The sequence below is a fragment of the Rhinichthys klamathensis genome, unplaced genomic scaffold (assembly GCF_029890125.1).
Source record: "Rhinichthys klamathensis goyatoka isolate OS25496 unplaced genomic scaffold, OSU_Roscu_1.1 h1tg000246l_1, whole genome shotgun sequence".
NCBI lineage: Eukaryota > Metazoa > Chordata > Actinopteri > Cypriniformes > Leuciscidae > Rhinichthys > Rhinichthys klamathensis.
The window spans coordinates 1,480,075-1,505,819 of NW_026606768.1; the positions used below are offsets into that span (position 1 = coordinate 1,480,075).

At 39.2% G+C, this 25,745-nt stretch overlaps 1 protein-coding gene across 2 annotated transcripts in view; it reads right to left on the reverse strand.

Annotated features, from left to right (window-relative positions):
* The window catches only part of zfpm2a (zinc finger protein, FOG family member 2a), a 167,248-nt gene that overhangs the window by 63,429 nt on the left and 78,074 nt on the right, over positions 1-25,745 (reverse strand). For both annotated transcript variants that reach the window (XM_056266173.1, XM_056266172.1), the window contains exon 4: positions 19,136-19,254. In XM_056266173.1, the coding sequence (XP_056122148.1) occupies positions 19,136-19,254 (119 nt within the window). The remainder of the gene's footprint in view (positions 1-19,135; positions 19,255-25,745) is intronic.

A 25,745-nucleotide genomic window follows, 5' to 3' on the forward strand; every position in this document is an offset into this window, starting at 1 on the left:
CGCAGTGGCAAAAATGGACAATTCAGACATCTAACGTTACCACCATCTCATGGAATCACCAAGTAAATAACGTTAGTCTATTTTTTTTGTGTCACTAACACACTCACAGTATGACAAACTAGACGATGAGGCCATGTCACTTGTATCATATTTAACTTGGTTTAAGCTATTGACATAGTTGTGTTGTCGACTAGCTATACTAACGTTAGTTAGAAAGACGAAGCTGCTAGCAGCTAACGTTATGTGATTAGCTCTCACTAGGCACGCTACCTTGGCTGTTAACTGATTTTACTGTTGAAATAGTGTCAGGCTAGGACTAAAGTGGACTTGGCTGGTTTCTGCTTGTGTCTAAATTGCTTTAGGCCTATATGACTTTTCGACGAGCACTGCTCTGGGCGACATGTAACAACACGAACGGCAGTAGATCAAGCCTTCTAGGCTAGATAGGATAGCGTAATGTCACAACATCCAATTTGATAGCCCCGTACATACATACATTGGTCCTATACATATTTTGCCGTACACTGTAAACCTTTTTACAACTTTAAAAGTCCTAGCACTTTCTAGACACAAGCAGAAACCAGCCAAGTCCACTTTAGTCCTAGCCTGCCACTATTTCAACAGTATAGTATAGCTAGTCGACAACAAAACTATGTCAATAGCTTAAATCAAGTTAAATATGATCCAAGTGACCAGTGGTGGAGGAAGTACTGAATCTCAGTACTTAAGTAAAAGTACAAATAACCAGAGACATATTTACTTTAGTAAAAGTAGAAGTACCACAATGACAACCCTACTTAAGTAAAAAGTACCTGATTTTAAATTTACTTTAAGTATTAAAAGTAAAAGTACTTGCATAACAATTTATTCTCTTAATGTCTATATTCTAATGATTAATAAAACAGTTAATTCTAACTCATTCAACCTAATACTCATATAATAATGTTCAATATGATGGAAAAGCAGTTATATTTTAAGTTTTTGTCACCATTTCTGAACAAGCTTGCAATTAGGCAATATACACATCAAGCTTACTATATAGCCTACCCTTACTATATACGGTATATATATATATATATATATATATATATATATAAACACATATTATGTTAAAACGCCGTATATGACGGCGTTTGGCTGTAAACGTGATTCATTTATGGCGTAATTCTGAACCTCTTGGCTTGCCATACTAATCCTAACCAAACGTATAATACACACACACCCCACATCACTACTAAACCTACCAATGCGTTTCCTATGCATGTAAAAACTAATTTTCGTGTATAAATTGCACGATAAACACACTGTGTGCTATAGAGACGCATTTAGTGTGACCGGGTTGATATATCTATGGCAACCAAACTTCACTGGTGAGACAGAAACGTGCGATGAACGGACGTTTTGGCAGGGGAAAAACTGATCAGAAAATTTAACGAAAATGTAACAGAACGTTGTAGAAATGTAGTGGAGTAGAAAGTATAATAATTGCTGCAAAAAGTAACGAAGTAAAAGTAAAAAGTATGCACTATTAATTCTACTTAAGTAAAGTATAGATACGTGAAAAAATTACTTAAGTAAAGTAACGAAGTATTTGTACTTCGTTACATTCCACCACTGCAAGTGACATGGCCTCGTCGTCTAGTTTGTCATACTGTGAGTGTGTTAATGACAAAAAAAAAATGGTTAGGCTAACGTTAGCTGCTACTTACTTGGTGATTCCACGAGATAGTGGTAACGTTAGATGTCTGAATTGTCCATATTTGGCCACTGCGTGGGGTCATTAATCCAGTTTTCGACCATTTCAAAGGGACACCTCTGTAACCCCGTATCCAGTAGCTTCTTTAAAAACCGCTCACGGTCCTCGGCCGGCAAAGAGAGTGTGTATGTTTGTGCCATTTAAGAAACTTTGCAGCTCTAGAGCGAGTTCTGTTGTCAGGGGAATCCGTTTGTTTTCCCCCAAAAAGGGGCGTTACCCTTCGATGACTCAAAAGTAGCGTTGGTCTATGCATTGCATAGGCAAATGTTTCAAACAGTAGTATTTCAAAATACATGACCTGTATTAATTCAGTGTGGCTTGCTTATCATCTCTGATAAGCCACACAGAGGTATTCAGTGGAATGAAATGTTGGTGTGCAGTGAAGTTTACAAAAATTACAAGAACATTAAAGACACATAGTGAGCAATACAATTACTTCACTGTAAACAATACACTTTATACTGGTTCCAAATGGTAATGTTATACAGTGTTTTGTGTTTGGTTGGGTAATATGACATTGTTGATATGTTTGGTCCTGACGGAAAAGATCTGCTACGCTGCTAATGCAGAGGAAGTATGGGACATAAGTAAGTACGACATGCTGCTACTGTATAATATAGCATACATGAATTACCCGTAGCAGATTTATACAGGTGGAGCTGGGAAAGTGGGAGGTTTCTGAAAGTGCGCTGCAACTCTTACAGAAAATGCTAAACAAGTATTTGAAGGTTGAGCAGTGAGCTCATTGGCTACTGATACAGCAGGAACCAATCAGCTGTGCCCTATGGAGAATGATGTGATTGCAAGCAGACTGAGTAAGGGACCGGTCAGCCTGCGCCATCTAGAGTTTCATGACAGAACTTTGTATTTATGAAATTTTTATATTTTGTATAAAAATATCTTCAAGAGTCAGAAAATTATGATTACCATAATTCACGCTGGAAACAGAAGCTTGAGAGCACTTGCATTATGGCAAATGCGGTTATTCACTCATGTATAGTATTATAGAAATTCACAATATTTGCAACATTTGTACTGCTGTGGAATATCTACATATCTGTACTGCGCTATTCTGAATGTACTCTGAGTTGATTTTTCATAGAGAGATGCATCTATGGAAACTGACTATGTTTTAAAAATATACAGTGTAATCTGTGATTGTAGACATCTGAATATCAAAGACTCTAAATCTGCTGCAATATGTTCGAATGAACAATGCAAGTGTAACATAATTAAGTCCAACACAAATGAACACTGTAATAAAACAGTAGACAATGTTTTGCAATCTCGCGACGATGTACAAGTGAAGCGAAAGTGTCTCATTTGCAGACAGATGCTGAGGTGACGCTTGATTTAAGACCTTCACCGGAGGCGCTGTGTGTAAGTAACAGATCTCTAGTCTCACTCCACTGGTTTGCAATCTCTCTCTCTCCATGTGTAAGAGATACAGTGACCAAAACAGTGTAGTCAGCGAGCGAGTGATTACAAACTGATGCTCCAAATTCGCTATAAAATGAAAATCAATATTTCCACAAGTTGCTGCAACATAAAAGATAACCTTCATTGATTTTTCACGACTTAGGCCTGTGTGATAAAATCTAATATAAATTTTCAGCTGGTCGGATTTGGATCAGAGGAGGGAAGCGGGGGCTGCCGATAAGTTCCTCGCTAACATCCCTCAGAGTTGGCTTATTTTCCCCCTTCCTCTTCCTTCTCTTTCTCCCCTTTTTTTCCTCTCCTCCACCTCTTTCCGAGCCACGGCTCTACTATTTATAATTGGCCCGGTACGGCGAAAGCTTCTATCGGGAATCAGCTCTAATTTTTATTACGGAGCGGCTAAAGCCTGTTCCAGATAATTTGGAAATTTCAGGGGGAATTGTGATGGAGCTGATGGCAGTGGCGCGGAGGCCCGCAGAAAAGAGCTAACCTGTAATAGCCTGTGTGGCGGCAGCTGATTAAATGTTGCCATAGATGAAAGACCCGCCATCGCCGCAATAAATTAACCAATCACACAAATCCCAAGTCGCCACTAATCCGGCCTTGATACCCTGATCCTCTGATCAGCTGAAGGAGGTGAAGGGAAGAAAGTGGCTGGTGACACTGCGAGCCACCCGGACTCCAGGCCTGTGTGTAAACAACGGGCTAATGATAGCGGTTCTGACCGCTGCCACGGTCCCTAGCGCGCTCCCGCCGGCCGGAAATCCCAGTGCCCACGCTACCCACTCTTCATTTCTGCTATCAAACCGCACAGGACGAGATTAAAAGCATGTTATACCTTTTGATTTTAAGCCTTTAAATCTACCAAAATCATTTCATTCTTTTGGTAAGTGTGGGGGAAAAAAAATCTAATTCAGCATGAGAATTATGGTTAGATATGGATTTGTCAGATTCACTTTCTCATAATAAACACTCCACATCTGAAGTTCAGGATACCTCAAATATTAATGTAGATTATTATAAAACAAGAAGGTGTGCATTTATTTACATTATGATCATTTGTACTTCATTCATATGTATCAGATCAATTTTAAATGTCTGATTTTGGAGATTTCTTAATCCAACCAATAAATTATAAGATATATAACAATGAAAATGCTGGAAAATTAAATGTATACTGGTCTTTAAAAAAATTCAACAAATATACATTTGTTTAAATTATTAGAGTTTACATTGAAATTTTCAATTTGTTGTGATTTTGTTATGATTTAGACTATAATTAAGACTAATAGACTAACAGCAATGTTACAAAGATACAACAAAAGTATGTAAATACATAAATAAAGAAACCAAAAGTAAAGATAATTGGCAAGTAGGAAAAAAAAAAAAACCCAATGACACAAGGACAATATCTAAAGATTAAAATTGACAATTTTAATCCAAATAAATGGCTTTATTTGATAGATTAATGTCCTTGAATCATTGCATTTAATTTTTTTCTTCCATGTATTAAAATGCAGAGATTCAAAGACATAAATGAATTAAAACTGATTAAATTCTGTTTTAGTTTGAAAGGAAATCCTGTAGCTCGAACAGTCGAACATGTCACTTGGCAACGCCAAGGTCACAGGTTATATTTCCAAAGAAAGCTTGAATTGTATGTCTTTAATGTAATGCAAGTCGCTTTGGATAAAAGTGTCTGGCAAACACATAAGTGACAGATTTTCTTTTTCAAACGACCCATTCAGAACGTTAATTTCTGCATGTATAACCTATAACACACACACACACACACTGTATTCACAGCACATTCTCACTGAGAGCACCCCCCCCCCCCCCCCCATATGAATATATGAATGCCATATGTCAGACTGACATGTGCGAGGGTTCGAGGCAGAGGTGAAGGCTGAAGGTGAGGATAACAGGACCGGACCTGCTCTAAGACTCTGTTTACAACATAACGCACCCTCGATATGGCGACTTCAATTAGTTGTTCGCCATGATGAAACAAATTGCATGTGGTCAACTGGAAATTTCATTAAGACAGATTTTCCCGCAGCTCTCGTTATCTCCGTGTATTAATATTTCCTCAGGCTTGCTGGACGGGTGAGTTGCGGGGGACATTTTTTCCCCTTCCACGCAGCAAACGTCCAAATCCACATGAAATTATGGATTCTCTAAAAATAAACCCTGATGTTTCTCCTTTTCATGTGCTGTTTGATAAACTAAATAAAGCCCCCCCATTTTTTTCAAAATCACTATCTAGCCCAGAACATATATTCCCATGTCTGTCATCCGTTCCAGCCTGCTCTTTTTAAATGGCAGTGGTTTCATTGCCTAAAATGAAAAGATACCTCCTCCTTAGTGCCGTCTTTGCTTCTTCTTCTTTTCTCTTTTTTTTTTTCGAGCGAGCATCTGCTATTGGGAGGCTAAATAACGGAAATATGCAAAAAGAGAAATTGCACGCTAATTCCCTTTGGAGATAGATCTTGGCGCCTGCCCTGTCATAAATCAGAGAATTTCGATATGAAATGAGGCAAGCTGCTCTAATCATTTCTGCATTTCAAATTGGATCACTGGCTCAATCGCTTGGCTTTTAAACTGCTTGCCTAAGAGCAAATGTGAGGTGGGAGATAATGGGGAAGAAATCTCAGCCCGCGTGCCGTAGTTAGTTTACTGCTTGAGTGCAAAAGAATGCTTTCAGCCCCCCTCCTCCTCCTCCCCTCTCTGCAGCTTTCTCTTTTCAACTTTGTTAAATTGACTTTTTCGTTTGAAATCGATTAAATTGAGAATCACTCCGGCTCTACCAATCTTTTAAGGAACACCCATTGAGGTTCGCTCGGGCCTATCGTTTTGCACTGTTCGTCGTTGCTATAGGAACCATGCATATTTATTCAAAATCACCTTGCTTTAAAAAATTGTTTGACTGTTCAGTGCTGATTTCATCTCAATCTTTTCTGAAGACAGAAATGTGTCCTGTTTACCTCCTAAACAACAGCTGACAGAGATTAAAATGGCTGAATGAAGCGAATGAACAGGACAGTGTGTTTTGTATAAATGCGCCGTTGTCGTTTCTCGTTTTCTTTGACACGTTGCATTTTACTGCCATTAAACGTCCATTTCCTGATCTTGAGCATCTGATTGGTTATCTTCCCTGCAACAACTGAGCTGATGAATTAAAAAGCGAGGGGTAGATGCTAGCCAGTGTCTTGTATTGGCCTTGGACTGCATGTTTTGAAGGTTTCTGGTTTAATGAGCACTTAGCCTCCAGGACAGGAGCTGTTCCTGTCGCCGTGTCTCTCCTCCAGGGCTGAATGGTACAGTCAGAGAGGCTGCTGGGGACTTCATTAGCACATGCACCCGGCCATATACTGTGATGGGCCAGATTTATAATGGTACAATTTAAAAGAAATGCAGTTCACCCATTATAAATGAACATGCTGTCACATCATGTACTCACTCTCACGTGGTTCTAAACCGGCTGGTTTATACGTGGAACCTAAAAGGAGAGCTTTTGAAGGACCTTTACGAAGCTCTTTTGCTAAAAGAGCTAAGGAATGAGTTAATTTTATTTATGCACTATTTTACAGTTTTACAAAGCCAAACATAGCTTTTCATAAGGAAAACACTGAAAATCAATGAGGAATATAGTGTCAAGGAAGCAATTGCCATTGTGTAGATGGAACAATACTGGGCGTGCACAAATTAGAATAAAACTACAATAACTCAAATCATCCACACAACACAACCTGAACAAATTCAAGCATACTCGAAAGCAAACAAAGGTAGAGTGTTCGACTGCCTGACTCGTGTGAAGTTAAATGCAATTTGCGCATAGCTCGCATGCACATTATTTGAAGAGGACATGGCAACGATGAATTCATAATGTTTGCTTTGCATTGTAATAATGTCTAGGAGGCAGAGGAACATGCCTTGCTCTTGTGCTCAAATTCGGCTCGTGAAATGGTGTGCCTTCCCCATAGATCCCCCTATTTCAATTTGAATTTCCACTTTGAATCCAATTGCTGGCTTCTTTGATCTCTGCATGCAACTTGCTTACGACTCCTACAGCAAAAGCTCGCTATTGGGCCAATAACAAGGGGTTCTCTGTACGTCCCGTACACCTGTACAGATATCTGCATGCCTGGAGGCCCGGGGAGGCAGGTGGCATCTGCCAGGCAACCAATCGCACGGAAATGTCACTGCATTGCCCAGATTCCTCTCATCGTTAGATGCATTCTGTGCAGAGAGTGAAAGCCACCCGATCAGATGTGATACAACCTCTGAAAACTAGAAACAACCAGAGTGAATGTGGGTGAAGAAAGTGCTCAGCATGAGGCAGCAACCATTTGCATAATCTTCCAGGGCAGCATTAAAGCGCTACATGATTCGAGATGGGGTCTTCTTCGTAAAAACCTATTCTCGATATTGAGTCATAGGTAAATAAATAAGAGTGAACTCAACTCCTCCGAACGCATTAGGCGTGAACTCTCTTATCTCGGCTCGCCGACCGTTAAAGCGAGGGTTTTGCGGGGCTGCGTATGCTCTTTGTTACCCAATTAGTTTACTGACGACCCCCGTGGTCTAATTTTCCTGTTTTGACAGGCTCGTACACCCTCGCCTAATGTGCTAGACCACCGGGACAGACGGCCAGACGCTGTCCAGACTTCTGCAGCCTCTATCAAGCGTTTCTATCTCACAAAAGGCTTCTGTGATAGCGCACCAGATGACCGCTGCAAAAAATCTGCGATTTTCACACTGAATACTTTCATTTAATGCTGCTCCTCCATCTGGACTGGTTTGATGAGCGTTTGTGTGACAAAAGACGAGAGGCGACGGGGAACTCGGCTGTGGCCTGTGAGGAAGTAAGAGTAAGTTAGGGCAAGAGAATCGAGCAGAACCGGGTTTTAAGTTTAACGTATCAGAACTCAAAAAGAGAAGCTGTACTGGTGAACTGCTGATATAACAACTCATTTGCTAAAAGAGAGCCTAATTTGGCTCAAAGCTCCTAACTAGACAATATATCACACGTTTATTCACTTGAAAGGCAATTTCAGAATCGATTGCCAAGACTGGCTTGTCGCGCACTTCAAAATATGTGCATGTATGAGAAAGGACGGCCAACATCTCCTGGATTTCGCCACCAATTAACCATCTCCGCTTCACACGGTGGAATGTTGAATTCCAACAGGGGATTCGAGATTGCAAGTGAAAACTATTGTGGATTATCTCGGCTACTTTTCAAGGAAGTTGTTTCAGTGTCCCACAAGTGGAGTCTTGACAGTGACAGATGGCAAAGCAGCTGGCATCGCTCAAACTCTTCTCCCTTGTGCTAGATTTTCCCCCTCAGTGTTCGCCGTGGATTCTGCCGTGGCGTATTCCAACACCTTTGGCAAGACGTGGCGCAAACCGAGGGAGACAACATTGTGGACAAACTTATGTTGTTTCTTGCTAATTCAGATTTGAATGAGGTTATGCAAAATATCAAACTTCAGGGAGCTTCAGGCGGGCGTTAGTTTTAACTTTTTTACAGACAAAAAAAAACAAAAAAACTTCAAAAAGCCAAACCACTGACGTCAATTCATATACAGTAGCTCTAGAAAATGCATTTGAAACTATTAAAATCTTGGCTTGCTGCTAGCGGGGGTCAAACCAGCAACTTTTGAGTCAGAAGCTTTAAGCCTTAACCACTACACCACAATCTACTGAAATGACTGTCATGGTGTCACCAACTGGATTCTTAAAGGGTTAGTTCACCCAAAAATGGAAATTCTGTCATTAGTTACTCGCCCTCATGTTGTTCCAAACACCTAAGACTTTCGTTCATCTTCGGAACAGAAATGAAGAGCTTCTTGATGAAATCTGAGAGCTTTCTATCCCTCCATTGACAGCTACGCAGCTACCACTTTGTCGCTTCAGTTCGTAAAAATAATCCATATGAATTGAGCGGTTTAGTCCAAATTTTCCGATTAAATTCAGGCTTATACAATTACAAATTAAAATAAATAAAATAACTGAATAAATATAAATCACAAATAAAACTAAAAGAAGGCAATTAATATTAGACTAATGCTAAACCATTTTTATAAGCATCCTGTTTTAGTTGCTTCCTCCTGATAAAATCACAGAATTCACAGCCTCTTGTGGCTTATTTTTATTTATTTTAATGCAGCCTCTGAAATCTTCAAAAAGCAGCCCAAGGTGCTAACGCTCAAATAAAATAAGGTATCTAGTTTGTTGCACACCGACTGAAAGGAAAGAGCCCTTGTCAAATGACGTCTGTGTGGATGTATCATTCACAAACTTGACACCATGAATTGTGACACGGCGTTTAACGGTGTCTTCGCCCTGATTGTGCTAAACTATGTAGCCATCACTTCAGTCACAAAGCGGTGGCCGCTTATCGCTTTCCCTCCATATCTGTTTGCCTGTTTGGGACATGCAGTGATGAAGAGGAGAAGGGGGAAATGTCAGGTTCACTTGTAGATCAAGTCGAGCATGTATTATCTCAGCTCTAGTCATCTGTGGCCCCGGCAGCCGCTGGCGCTGTGAGGAGAGAACACACACTCTCTCACACACACACACACACACACACACACACCGTTTCCTGTCATAGAGCTGGAGACGGGCTGAGAGGATCCCTCAGAGAGAGAGAGAGAGAGGAAGAATAAATCCCAAACACTCCTCCACCATGAGGTCGTGACCTCAGGTCCCCTGTATCCTTCAGGCAGCATCAGTGTATTACAATTGATTCATTTAAAGGGAGAGATCGGTCGTTCTAGTCGTTCATAAAATACTGAATAAGTTTGAATTATATACACAGACAGACAGACACAAAATATTTTATATCTAATGACTCATATTCAACATGAGTGTATTCATTACCTCAATTTTAAAATTAACTGACATTTCCAATTTTTCCATGGTTGCGGGAAGCCTGTTTTCTTTTTGAATGGCAATGGTCTAAATTCTGTGGAGATTTCTGTAGAACTTAATAACATTTTAATCACATTTTCTATTTTAATTTTGGAGGGAGATTTGTGGAATAATATGTAAAGAATTCAGTTATACACTGCAAAAATGTTTCGTCAGGTATGCTAAAAAATGTATCTAAATTATATGGTTTTAGGCCAAAAATATTATGTAATACAGAAGTATTATATAAGCTGAAAGCATTATCAAATTAGCCAAAATATGTAATAAATGGTGAGGAATGTAGAACTTTATGAATGACTATCATTTGACTTCTGTTGGAGCTTTTGCAGAATTTTACAGTTCAATATCATGATAATGACGATCGTCTGAATTCTCTCCAGATCTGAGGACATTTCTTACATTGGATTAAACCAAGCATTATCAAATTAGTCAAAATATCTCATAAATGACCATTTAAGCAGTGAGGGGTGTATAAACCTTTATGAGTGACCATAATTTGAATTCTTTGGAACTTTTAAATGGAACTTATCACAATTATGATAAGAGTAAAATATATCTTAGTTGCATGTTATCAATATTCTTCTAACAGATCATAAATAAAAGAAAATATTTTCATATTATGCATACATTCAGATATTCACAACAAAAATATTTCATCTGGTATGCTAAAAGTATATTTCATCTAATTTATATGCTTTCAAATAAAAAATATTATTTAGGAATCAACCTGTCTACATTTAATTACACCATCAAAAGTATTATCAAAGCTGAAAGCATTATAAAATAAGTATATTTAAGTGACGAGAGATGTGTTAAACCTTATAAATGACTACTTGTGGAGCTTTCTGCAGTGCGATAATTAAGTGATTAAAGTGATGTACATTACATCATGAAAAATCTGATGTTTATCCTGAATTTTACAGCAAATAACGTAACTTCACCATCTAGCACAGGAGCTTCAATCACATTTAGATAAAATACCTGCCGTATATAATAATTAGTCAAGTAAATATTCTTCAAAGAACCATCCTGATTGAATTTATTTCACGCTTTTTAGGTTATCATCACTGAAAAGTACAAAAGCAGAAGCTCAGTGAAAGCCCCTGTGGCAGATTCATATCTAATCAATTGCATTTAGGCATGCTTTCACACAAAACCAAATCATTCTTTATGTATTTCCTATTTCTTTAGCCCATGAAAAACACATTTACTGATCTTAATTCATAGGGTTTTCAACTGGACCATCAGTCATTTAGAAATGCACAGAGATGACACAGAGAGCGCATCATCTTGCTTTTACTCATTTCATTCATGTGGCATTATGAACACAGTGATCTGAATATGAGAATGTACATGGATTCTAGTACCTTGAAACACAGCAGCAGAGCACATAATTGGTAAAGCTGCTGAATCAAAGACATGAATGCTGGACCTCCTGTGTCTTTACTCCAGGGTGTAATAACCCCTGATGCTTAGTTAGCAAGATTTATATTCATTAACAGGATCCATTCAAAAAATTATGACTGATGATGAATGACTCTATAAAAAGAGACAAAATTGGCCCTATGTACTTTCTTAATACACAAATCTAGTCTTACTGTACTTCCGAAGAGAACAAACTTTGTATTTGTAAACTTTTTTTATATGTAATTTTTCATTTACCATCTGTCATATAGAGACCAATTTTCACAATCCAATCAATTCCTGATCAACAAAATGTCCTGCACTATATTTGTCTCTAGCTTCATTCAAAAATATGTCAGAAGCAAGATGGGTCGTATACACAGTTTTAAGTGTGCTGTTTGAATTTCTTGGTCTACAAGTCAGGTCGGTACAGGGGTGGATCTAGAAATAATATCTTTATTGATCATGATCATTAATATCTTTCCAAGCAATCTACATATAGCAAACAGAGTATCACAGAGACATGAGAGGCTCTTCATTCGTAGTTGTGTGTTGATTTTACGTTCCCTGTCGCTTTTCCCCCTCAACCTCAGCCAGATGCTAAAAGCTGAGCCATTTTTGACTGGTTAAAGCCTAGCAAAGTAATTGATGCGTGCAATCACAAATTGGTTCCCCGCCTAAACTTTGGGCCCATTATTTCATTAGATAAAGCCACATTCGGCTTGCCAAAATCATTTTGGTGTCCAACAAGGAATTAAAATCCCGTTAACGCTCAGGAGCGGGCGACATTACAAACGGGGGAGATTTTCTCTCTGATAAATATAGCCTCAGATGTAAATAAGATCTATATGAACACGACGTGCCAAATATACACTTGCACGAGTTCTCTTGCTTATGAGCAAATAAACCCCACTTGCATATATAATTAGATGTAAGTGTAAATAATTGGTTATGCATGTGCCAACACGCGGATGATGTTTGTCTGTGTGCGTATGTGCGCGCTCCACTCTCAAGTCCCACTGATTCGTCTTTCCAGCCATGTTGAATCCTCTTTTCTTATCAGAGCAGTGCAGGCCTGCATCAGGCGCTCCTTGCTATGACAGAGGCTACAACAATAGGCATGCGATACTGCTGCTTAGCGCTGCGTTTCGGAGGGGAAACCTGCCACAGGCACAGATTAACAACACACACACACACACACACACACTTTCTCTCCCTTTCAAACACACGCACCCACTCCCACAAAATAGATTGCAGCCACCAAAACAAAACATTTTTCCAAAGGCCCGGCTCTTGATTAATGAAGTAATGACAAGAAGAAAAATATAATTTTGGCATGAAAAAAATCCACTGCCACTTGTTCAAGTTTTGGATGAACAATAAACCTATAGGAGGAGGAAGAGGACAGCAAAGAGGAGGAGATAAAGCCGATTGATGGCTGGAATTATTCCTCCCGCTCATTCGATACACTGGTGCACGCTGAATTACAGCATAAAACAATCCAGGAGCCCAACAGACACTGGTCACCCTTTGACGGCTGCAAATGAAGACAATAGCGTGACATTTCTGCAGCCGTGGACACTCGACCGATACAAACACAAGCTCAGAAGATGCTCTTTTTATAGCTCAGAAGTTTTTCTCTCTTAATTTCCGATGTTTTTTTATTGAGTAGTTGGATGAGAAATGTTTGAGTTCATATTGAGATCTCTGACTTAAGACTGCAGATATCTTGGCGAATCTGAGCACAGTTTGAGAACTCTTCTGAAACCCTATGCAAGATCATGGAGTCTTTCTCAGGAGAAACATCTGAGGAGCAGGAGACTTAAGCAAAAGTCTCCATTTGCACTCCATTGAGTCTCATTTCTGGGAGAAACAACTGAAATAAAGAGACCTTATTTGAGAGTATTCTTTCCTACCGCACATCCTGATTTTTGCCGAGTTAGAAGCGTTGCTGGGTCAATATATTTTGTTGACCCTAACAATATTCCTGTCCGAAATTCAATCTTAACCATATCCCTACCCCTACCCATAAGTTATCCCTAAAATCAGAGAGAAATGACAGGTGAATAACACTGATGTACAAACCTAAAACTGATGTAAAAACCTAAAACTGTTGTAAGCCTAAACTAGACATAAACTGTAAACTCGTCCCTCAAATCTGATTGGTTGATTGGAATGTTACAAGTTACACTTGGTGAAATCAGGCTCTGCGTCCCTAAACATAAATGCTCGAGTGATGTTTTTTCAATGCTCAAAATGCAGTTTATGATGACAAATGAAATGCAAATCTGCTGAAATCAAACAAACACTTCATTCAACATTTACCAGGGTTATGCTAGAATCAGAATTTAATTGATAATGTCTTTCAAATTGCATTTAAATTGGCTTTATGCACAGCTGCACTACTTCCTGAACTTCAGCCAGCTCTTTTGTTTCCTGTCTGCCATTATTGGACAAACTGATTAATCCAGGTGTGCCTGGCCTCAGTAACAATAATCAGGCACACCTGGATTAATCAGTTTGTCCAATAATGGCCAGTGATGGGAATAACAGCATTATAAATAACGCCGTTACTAACGGCATTACTTTTTCCAGTAACGAGTAATCTAATTGATTACTCTTCTCATCTTAATAACGCCGTTCCCGTTACTGCCAAAAAATGCGGCGCGTTACTATAACTGATGAAGCTGTTTTTTTCTTTTTTTCATCAGACCAACTAGATCTCTGAGCGAGAGGCAAATACTTTTTTTACTGTTCTTCCTTGGTTAGTGGGCAGAGCACGAGACAAGCGCATAAATGCTGACGATTGGCTGAGGTAGAGTAAAATGTCATTGTAAGCCAATCAGTGGTAGAGTTGGGCGGGTGTTCGAAAGCACGCATAGTATTTGGCATTCGGCACTTTTGACTCAGCTCACTGAAAAGAGCCGGCTCTTTTGGCTCACAAACGGCTCTTTAAATGACTTTGACTATAATATTTCAATTTTTATTACATAATTATTTAATTTATATAGGCTAAATTTGTAAAGAGAAGCTAAATAGAGTCGGCTCTTCAGATATGCGAGCCATCTCCCCCGACGTTCACCTAAAAGAGCCGGCTCTTAGAGTCGGCTCATTCGCGAATCGCGAACGACCCATCAAAAGCTCATTCGCGAACGGGTCGATCCATCATCACTAACGGCTAACGCTCATGAATTGCGAACGACCCATCATAACGCATAGTCGGACAGGACACACAATGAACAACACAAGCAAGCCAGTCAGTCAACGAGAGACAGGTATGGCGACAAGCTTAACAAGCTTAATTTAATTTTGCCCAGTTGTGGCCTCTTGAGGGGCAATATCAAAAGTTCCAAAGCATCTGTGTTATTTGCATTGATCCACTATATAAACATAATATCTACATGGCATTTTGATTGGAGGCTAGTCTCACTTTGTCCCACAGCAACATTTTTTTTTAGATGTGTGTACAATGTTTCATGTTTCTGTTAATAATGTATTGTATTAAGTGTCCATTTCATTATAATATTCAGATTTATCATAAATATTTGAACATGCACATGTATTGTAAGTTCCGTTAAAGAGGGGTAGAGGTGGGGTCACATTTGAGCATTTAAAATTTAATTTTACTTGAAAGTAACGCAATAGTTAATTTCTTAAGTAACTAGTTACTTTTAAAATTTGTAACTGAGTAACTAATTTAGTTACTTTTTGGAAGTAGTAACTAGTAACTATATCTAATTACTTTTTAAAAGTAACTTGCCCAACACTGATAATGGCAGACAGGAAACAAAGGAGCTGGCTGAAGTTCAGGAAGTAGTGAAGCTGTGCATAAAGCCAATTGAGGTAATAAACAGGATACAGAACTGCAATTTGTAGAATAAAAAGGAAATTCTTAGAAATTCAAATAATATCTGTATAATTTCTAATCAGACATAACATTTACATAGACTATATTTAATAAATTATAACCACTGAAAGAACACATCATTTCCCATGTTGAATTTCTTTGAATTGCAATTTAGTAGATTCTACTTCCTGCCATTACAAAATCTAATTCGACTTCCTGTGGGGTGTGGCCAATTCAACAGGGAACAGTTTCTTCAAATGTAAATTATGCACAACCCACTCAAACCACACTCAAACATTAAAGCAGAAAATGTCATCCATTGACAAGACAGTTAATTAAAATTGACAGAAAAAAGTAGAGGATATGTATCCTGCCTGGTTATCACTGCTTCTTAACAAAGCTTTTTAATTAGCGAAAAGATCATTCGTTAGATGGACACTGAACTAAAAGCCATACTTAACTAACAGCCATCTTGGAAAGGGGCTTGTAAATCTGTAGTTCATTATTAGGCTGTTTCCAAATCAATTATTAACACTTAAAATGGACACTGGGCAGCGAGAGGCACAGAGCTATAGGCCGCAGTCCGGGTTGAGTCCAGGCCCGGTAATTACCGTGATGAAGACACCTGCTACTCAATAGCTTCGACCCAGACCGGCCGCCCGGCCCCCAGATGGCAGACATTTATGTCTGAGTGTCATTATTAATTTGTGTTAATTTGGTGGGGTGGACGGGCTCGTCGCTCACCTGCACAGGGGCTGCTGGGTAATTGAGCTCTAATGGCCTGATTGATCGGCAGGAGAGGAGAGAGCTCAGGCGACTATCACTCAGACGCAGAGAGAAAGCGCTCTGTAGACACAGCCGTTCAAACATCCATCGGACACTGACACCACAATATATCTTAAATCAATTTGCAAGTCATTCCGGTCACATTTCAAAGAACAACTCTGTTAAAGCAGCCTGTCTTGCAATTTTATTCACATCTTCAATCATTTCAATACCTGATTGTTTTATGACCTGGCGTAGGAAACACGATAGAAAAATAGTGTCCACTTTTAGGTATGATTCACTGTTCAGATAGCTTTTGCAGATCCGCTCCATAGTGTTAAATCAATAACTGCGATCGTAGTGAGAGGCGACTCACTGAGTCGTGAATCATTTGAGTGAATCGTTTGAATGGAACGAAGATGGATGGCATCCAGACTGAGTTTCATGTGTAGAGACTGCAGAGCGTGGCATCGTAAACTCCCAGAAGCCCTCTGGTCTCCACTGACTTCTCTGTACATCAGATGTGCCCTTCGCACCGATAAGCCCTCATCATGTGACCCTATCTCTGCCCAGCAGATGCCAAGATCTTCTGACTGCACTCTCTCACCCGGTCACCCCAGGAGGGCTACATTATTCAGTTCTAGATGCTGGACGCCCCCAAACTCATGTCCTACTTCACCATATACAAGGGCGGACACACAAGATTTGGTTTTCTATTCACTTTCATTCATGTTTTGGGGATTTTCTTCATGCTAATGAAAGTTAGATCTGAGAATTTGGGAGATATAACCAAAATCTTATTTCATCATGATAATATATACAGTCAAACCAAAGATTATTCAGACACCAGATATACATTTTGATCTTTTTTTTCCTAGCAGGACACTATATTTCATTTATCTAAGATAAAGTAAAGTAAACTGTGACATATTATACCCAACAATTCTTCATACAGTGGACTACCAGTAAATTTTATAAAAATTTGGGACCAAAAAGTTCAGACACTTTGGTCTGACAATGTTTTGCTTAAGTGTTTTTTCTTTAATTGCAAATGCGACCTTTTTACACCACAGACTGAACAAGCATTGCTTGGTAATTGGTTGACCTAAATTGGTATTATCTAATTGTGCACTTAAATTTAACAGCTGACAGCTATTCAACCTAATTCATTTGTGAGACAGTCTAACAGAAGGATGGCCAAAACCAGTGAAATATCAACTGATTTCTGAGTTCTTGTCATATTGTATTACCATTTCTAAACTATAGCGAATAAACTGTGATAATGTGAGAAATGTTGAAGGTGTCTGAATAAATTTTCATTTGACTGTATGTATGTAACATGTAAATAACTTACTTTAGAAGTATGAAAATATTTACATACCACAATATACAGGTAGCAACATTTCTATCGATACAAACTTTATATCATCACCACGATATATATCAGCATTCCACACAGCCCTACTTTTGACCAACCGTCCTTAAAAAAAGATTCAGAGTTTTTCTGAACATTCAATCATAGTAAATGACATGAGCGGCACATTGATTAAAAGCTGGTGTGACTGTCCCATCAGATCCTCTGAACCAATGTTGACCCGCCTCAGCATGCTGTATATATTTAGTATACTAACATTTGACATTCGAGACATTACTTTTCAATTTAGCCAGTTGCATTCAGATCCATAAACCAGCAGGCAAAATGAAAGCACTTTGGGTTCAGTCCACATCATATATCATAAATCAGCAAGTTCTGTCTTTCCCAGATCAGGCACTAAAGAGGGTAACACAGGTGCTTATCACAGTGGATTGGAAATTCAACAGAGTGCACCTCTAAGGGTCAAAATCCATGAAGATGGAGCTTTCTTTCTAAAGACATCACACTTCATTTCAACTTCAAGACTTTTCATGCTGTTCTCTGACATTACACGTTTTAACCTTGCAGAACGTCACACAATGTTTGGTTTCCTTAAATCACTGTGCTGACAATGTTTTTTTAGGAATAATGCACACAAAATTGACATTATTTACCCACTTTTACAGTATTTACGAAGTAAGAGGAAAGAAGAAATTTTGAAAACAGAATTTTGCTTTTTGTGTGACCTATTGCTTTAAATGTATCAGACAACTGAATTTAAGCAAAAAGATATTCCAATTTGTGTGCCCTTTCTAGGGGTGGTGCAGAGGAAAATCAACTCAAAAGCATGATGAAAAAAAAAAAAAGATTTAATAAAGTTATAAGTTATGCGTTAGAGTAATCCCCTAGAATGGAGCCTCAAAGTCCGAACTCCTCACAGACTTTTCCTTACGTTTTAACAGGATAAATATGAGATTCGTTACAATTTTTAATAACTATTGCTTAATTAATCCACATTCAAAATGGAATGTTAAATCCTAAAGGATTCCTCTTTCCGCCTGTGTAGTTAGGTCAACACTTTCTTCTTTTCCGTTCTTTCTTTAACGGATGAAGGAACGTAGCAACAACTTGGGCCTAACTGGAAGAATCAGATCAAAACTGAGAACAACATCAAATCTAGAAGATATTATATTAACCAGGAGTTTAGTAATAAAATAAGCAGATTAAATGGTTAAAAGCACATAGGAGGTAATTCTGAGGTCAGTTTGATGCTAGAATATTCAAGTAGCACTGGGTTATAATCTATATGCAACACAATTAACATCTGTTTATGTTCAGTAATCTTTCCCGTGTGTCAATATGCAAATGACGGACTTCAGGGAAAATAAGCCTCACCCTTACTAACGAACAGCTTCATGGACTGATTTACAAATACTGAACCTCTGTTAAAGGTGAAGTGTGTGTTTTCTGCGCTAGCAGACAATTCATTTTTTAAAAACAGGAAACTTTCACAAACCAATGCCACTGGTTCAACCAATAAACAGATCTTTCTGTTTGAACTAACCGTTTAATTTATTTTAATTTGGTGCATCCTTCACCTTTAACCCTCGTCAATGTTTAACTCGAGATAACGTACCTGAGCATCTGTGTTTAGGTCAATTTTGCCCTCGAAAGGCCCCCACGTGGTTCCTACAGGAAGCTGCTGTCGGCTGTGAATCCGACGTTCTCCATCTTTGTTGAACAGGTCCAGTTCTCCTATGTGACAGAACAGGCCAATCAATCAGTGTCACACAATAAATGCTTCAAGGTGATCATAAATATTTAGGATGAGTGAACGACGCAAAATTTTTTATGCCTTTATACAATTCGATTTCAGCGAGGGAACGTGACAGAAATAGAAACCAAGTGACTGACAAAACGTCTCTAGTCGTTGCTGGTTAGGACAAAAATTCGGATGGATGGATGGATGGATGGATGGATGGATGGATGGATGGATGGATGGATGGATGGATGGATCAAATTTTGCACTACTCAAATTATCTTCAATAAAATGTACAACAATCTAACTACATTTATTAATAATAATCACATTAACAATTCTTTTAGTAGTGTAGCTCATAACCTTAAAAGTAATACTGTTGATATTTAACCTGCTGCATTACTACAGAAGGGATTGCGTATGCGATCACAGATTCATTGCTAGAAGTTTCTGTTTAAAAACCATTATCTGAGCATCATAGAGTGTTTTCCTGCCTCCTCCAGTGAGTGACTGTAGTATTTGATACAGACTCCAGCACCTGTTCTCAGAGCTGATGGCGATCAGATGGAGCGTATCAAACCGCTGGGATGCTAACTCCTCTTGAAAGAGCGTCTTTCGCTCTCTGATAAAACCTCGCTGAGATGTTACAGGCTTACCGACTGGCAGCGTGGGCTCTATTTCTGTTTTCCAGGAAGGGGGCCGAGGCCTCTTGTTAGTGCCGCGCTGAGCTCGGAGTTAATTAACCGTGTCACGGGATAGCACAACTAGCCCTGCGAGTTCCCTGAGCGCTGCTATCTAATCAGTTAGATTTTGTGTGCTTTTTTAGGACAGTGATTAATCAAACAGTTATTATAATAGACTGCCTGGTCATGACTCTCGTCTCTTGAGGGCTAGGGGGCTCTTGTCACGAGGATCTCAAGAGCAGACTTCCGGCTGGTTTTCATGGCGATGTTGAGAGCTTTTTGGGGCCAACCTGCGACGGAGGGAGATTTATCCCTCGGAGCTCGAGTGCTATCTGCTTTATCTTCCTGCTAGCTGTGTCACAGCACTCATTGCAACAGCTTTTTACAGTGAGACGGGGACTGAGAATCTGAACCACACTGGAAATATTTGCGTGTATTGTTCGCAAAGGTCAGAACTTTCTCATAAAATTCTAATAAAAATACGCAAATGAGACAAAATGTATACGTATAGCATAGCCAACACTCTTAAAAATATCTTTATCTTCATAATTATTGGCATTATTGGCATTGATGATGGTTCCATGAAGAATCCATGAAACATCCATGAAACCTTTTCAATGTACTAAAGTGGGGGAAAAAACATTGAAATGTTCTTCACACTAAGAAATAAGGGATTTTTAAAAAACGGTTCAATGAAAGGTTCCCCCTTTTGGAACCATTATTTTTAAGATGCAGATTCTTTGGAGAATTTGATCAGAAATGTGTGAAATCATATTGAGATCTCTTTACTTTTGGATTGCAGACTTTGGTATCTTGAGAAATTGGAGTCTCACAGTTTGAGATGTTGCTGAGATATCTTCTGAAACTCTCAGAAGAAACATCTGAGAAACAGTAGACTTTAGCATTTGCTCTCATATCTAGGAACAGAGGCATCATTTGTGATTTTGACTGGAGCCAGACAGTGTCTGCAACACTCGCACACAACATAAAGGTGTGTCTGTAGTGCAGCATGTTTGGTGACCTGTGCTAAATAAAAGCCTGTTGGGTAGATGATCTTCAGCGTGTTCTTTGTTGGCTGAAGCGCTGATTGAACTTTAAAATGACCTATTCAGCTGTGTTTCTCACTGCAGATATGATCTGCGTATCTGTGACATACAAACACGCTAGTCTGCTTGTGTGGAAATTCCCCTGCGACTGAATAAACATCACAGTACATCGATTCCCAGACGTTAAGTGCATTTTCCTCCAGCATATGCCTTAAAGCATGTAACCATGTAGTAAATAGGATTTTTGGATAGTAAAGACCATGATGAATGAATTTGGCAATCACTCAGTACTATGGTAAATATCCAAAAACCATGGTATTACTGGAGAACTGAAATAGTATGAAACACCAGCGCTATCTCATGACCAATGGGCTATATGCACGCATAACTTCCGCGTTTGATGCAAGGATGCTCTTGCGTTTCCGGTTGGGGAGATTTAAAGCGGAGGAAAACCGAGGAAACCGGGATTATGGCAGAGTCTTCAAAATTTACTGTCCTCTCGTCTTTGAAACGAAACTTTAATACGTTTAGATGTGATTTTATATATAGTTGTGTTTATTTAATATAATAAACAAAGAAGCATAAAGAAAAATGAGGGGTGTCTGTTTTGTCTGTTTTTGTGACTAACGTTTCTTTAGTATAGCAATAGAGTATAAAAACCAATATAAATTCTCGGTATAGCATTGGACTCTACGATCGGCGGAAGTAATCCAGCATCCTTAAGCCTTCACCGGAAATACCGCCGTGCATAGAGCCCATTCGTACGAATTCGCACGAGTGAGTAAAAGGTGGCTAATTCGTATGAATTCGTACGACCTCACTTGTACGAATTCGTACGATTTGTCTAAACCCCAGTGATGGGTAGGTTTAGGGGTGGGGTCAGGGGTAGGTCATTCATATTTAGCAAAATTCGTACGAATTCGTACGAGTGAGGTCGTATGATTCCGTACGAATTTGCCATCTCGTAAAATTCGTACGCATTGCTTTGAGATCGGGTTGGAAACACTGCTTGTGAAACCATACTTATATACGTTCAAAGAATTACTTTTCTTATTTCCTGCAACCCCTTCTCCAGTGCTAATGCCTTCATTCCATGTTATGGAGTTCAGCAGAGATAGTGGGAGAATTTAGGAGGTGGGGGGTCTCTCTGAAGCCTGTCGTGTTCCTGCCAGCCTGTTGGAAGGTGGGGAACCTCATTAAAGGGAAATAATTAAGCGTTGGAGCGCAGCTGGTCCACATCACAGGCAGGCTAAATCTATGCTAGCCCACCACCGCTTGATGTGCTCTGTTCCTACTCTGATAAGACCTCGTGGCCTTTCGCCACGATCGCACAAGTTTCTCTTTAGCCCGTCTTGTCACTTTCGCTGAAGTTTTCTGCGCATCCCATGCTGGGGGGAATGAGAAAGGCGTGCTGCACAAGGATATCTGAAGACCTAACGCTGGTAAGAGCCAACGTGCCAGTAGTCCGCGGAACGTTCCAAGCCACGTCTCGAAACCTCACGTCCCAGCTGGCTCGTCCCAGCTGTTACTGATACGACACTAGCCCGAGAGGCAAGACGACGACATACGGCTCTGTGTGCGTAATGAGCCAGCCTGCCACCATCGCCATGTTTGCCACAAGCGTTTAGATGTTGACTCGCCATAGATTATGAGATCAAGATGTACAGTTGCAGATTATCCACTTGGATCTGGCACGAATGGCGATGAATGCTGGCTTTGCTGGTCGATTACTGACATGCATGTACTTTTTATCTAGATTTTCCACGAGTCAAATATACAATGATAAACAATCAGTGTTTTATCAATAACAAATGTGTTTGAGATGTGTCACCAAATTTAGTTTTGAGCTTGACGTACACTCATTGGCTCATTGTAAGGCTAATGATTTTTTAAAAATAAATCTGTTCATGGAATATAAGTTGTCAAATTTCAGATTTGATTATTTTAGTTTGATTTTAGACAAAGACCCAATGCAAAATTAGTACCAAAATTGTTACAAAATTATGAAAAATAGTAACAAAATCATTGTTAATTTCAAGGGGAATATTTAGTTTTTTTTAGGGTTGTTTGCTTTGCATCAAATCCTGTCATCATTTACTCACTCTCAAGCTGCACTGTATACATTTCTTTCTTATGTTGAACACAAAGGAAGATATTTTGAAGAATACAGTTGACAATAGCCATTGACTGCTCTATTACTTTTCCATACAATGGAAGTCAATGGCTACCGACAACTGGTTACCATACCAGCATTCTTCAAAATATCTTCTTTTGTGTTCAACAGAAGAAAACAGAATTTAAATTTTTGGGTGAACTATACCTTTAACTATACCAGATTAGTGAACGTGATATCACCAAGTAAATCATTTTCCTGGATCAACATTCTTGTTGATCCTGGAAAAACAGTCCAATCAATAAATCAATCAGATACGAGGGATACGATTTCAGTTAATCTCCAGTTTAGGCTTAGAACAAGGGTTAGGGATTCTACGCCATTCTTATTCACCTATCATTTCCCTCTGATTTTTGGGATAAGTTATTGGTAGGGTTAGGTTTAGGGGCAGAGAAAGGGTTAGGACTATGTTTTTGGACAGGAATGCTGTTCAGGGATCAACAAAAGATGTTGATCCAGGAACATGTCATGCACAATCACAGTGACCATATTATTGAAAACAATGCTATCACACATATAACCTAAGCTGGTTTGCTGGTCTTACCTGTTGTCCCAGTTTAGCTAGGTTGTCTGTTGTTTGGTTTTAAGAACACTTGTCAGAAGGTCAGGATTGGATACCAGTTGGTCAACCAACTAAACCTGCTGAACATCAAGTTTAGCCAGGGTGAGAGACCAGCTAGACCTGTTTAAAACTGTTTAAAACCACTAAGACCATTAAACCAGCTGTTTTTCAGAAGGGTTTAGTATTGTCTTTAGTACAGCCCTGTTGACTGCGGTCATTATCAGAACAAACTGTGGCTCGTTTTTGGGTCACAACCCATTAGGTGAGTATCACTGAAACAGAAGTTGCAAGATCAGTTTAGTAGTGGTAATGAAGCATCCTCAGGCAGAGCTCACAGGTCGTAACACCCAAAAGCTCTCTCATCAACCAGGCCTGAAATGCCACCATCTTGGCACGGAGGAGCTGTTGATATGAGTGAAGAGAACTCCATCCCCCTGTCCCTCCACTCCTCCCTAGATAAGATCATCTGTCGCTCTTCTCCGGGGTCGGCTCCCCCTCACCACAGATCCCTGGCAGAACCATGAATGTCCCTTTTGTGTGCACAGATCTTTCTCTGATAGCCCCAAAAAGATGCTGCACGCGGCAACTGTTTGTTTCCCCCTGTGACGGAGGGAAGATGGGGGATTGGGGTGGGGGAATCACGTCTCCCACCTTTAAAATACAGACAAAAACTAAACAAGAACATACGTCTTTTGGAACCTACTAAGACAAAGCTACAATGTCACAGCACAGCAAGAGAAAGAAACAACTTTTTGAGAGGAAAAAGATACTTCTTCAACAAACACAGACCAACCAAACAAATACATTTGTGAGAAGATGCTCAAAAAGTTTTTTTTGCAAATTATACAGTGTAATTTCTTTAATTTTGTGGGCATATTTGTCATGTTGCACAACCCAAACTGTCTTTTGTACCCTTATAGTCACTAGTCAACTGTCTTTTTTTTTTTTTTAAATACGAGTGATTAAAATTCGATAGTATATTTACATATAAATTATCAATATTTGATGTCCTAACTATTGGAATACCATAGTATTGTTTTTCCATACTATGGAAGTCAATGGGGCCCATCAACTGTTTGGTTACCCATATTATTCAAAATATCTTCTTTTGTGTTCAGCAGAAGAAAGAAACTCATACATGTTTGGAACAACTTGAGGGTGAGAAAATGGTGACACAATTTTGAAACTATCCCTTTAAATAGGTGGGTTATCTGCATCTTTCCGTCTCTTATGTAAAACGTTAGTTACTTTTTCAAAACGAAAATCGCATTCAGCATGACACGCAAGCGGTTGCCGTGGTAATGAACAACCTGCTTGTTAAAGCGAATGTATAACGTTAATCCTATATCTGAGGCAAAATTACGAAATATGCAGCGCGAGTTATATATTTCTAACTCCAAACAATTAGCCACTGAACCAGCTTATACAATCTTCTTCAAGGCTGTGCTGGTTGCATTTGAGGTACAGGTCATGGGGTTTCTCAGATTTCGCTTATTGAGACCGGTGAGCATTAGCCTCGATAGTAGTCGTGTCTCCTTCATTGCGTATTTTTATATTTTGAATATATCCCTCCACTTTTGCCTCGATCTGGAGGATATCGCTGAGGTATTGCTCCAAAAAAAGGTCACTGACACGCACGGGTATACCTCTTCCCGTCATGGCAAACTGTCGCGCTGGTCGTGTTTGACTATTTGTTTGACGGGCGTAGTAACAATAACTAGGGGGCGTGGCTTTTGCGAACAGTCAATTTAATTTACTCATTTCATGTCCTCTAAATAATATCTTTATCAATAAAAAAGGAACCAAATATGAGTGATATTTTTTTCAAAAACAGAAAAAAAATTTGTTTTGAATTAAAATCTCAATGAATCAAATTCAATGTAAGGTGAAGCATGCAATTTCAAAATTGTTTACAAAAATACTTTAACCCTTAAATGCATGAATGTTTTGTCAATCATTATTATATTTTTGGGTCTTTTGCGACCCGGATCTATATCTAAAAAGATGGCTCTCTAACTGCTAG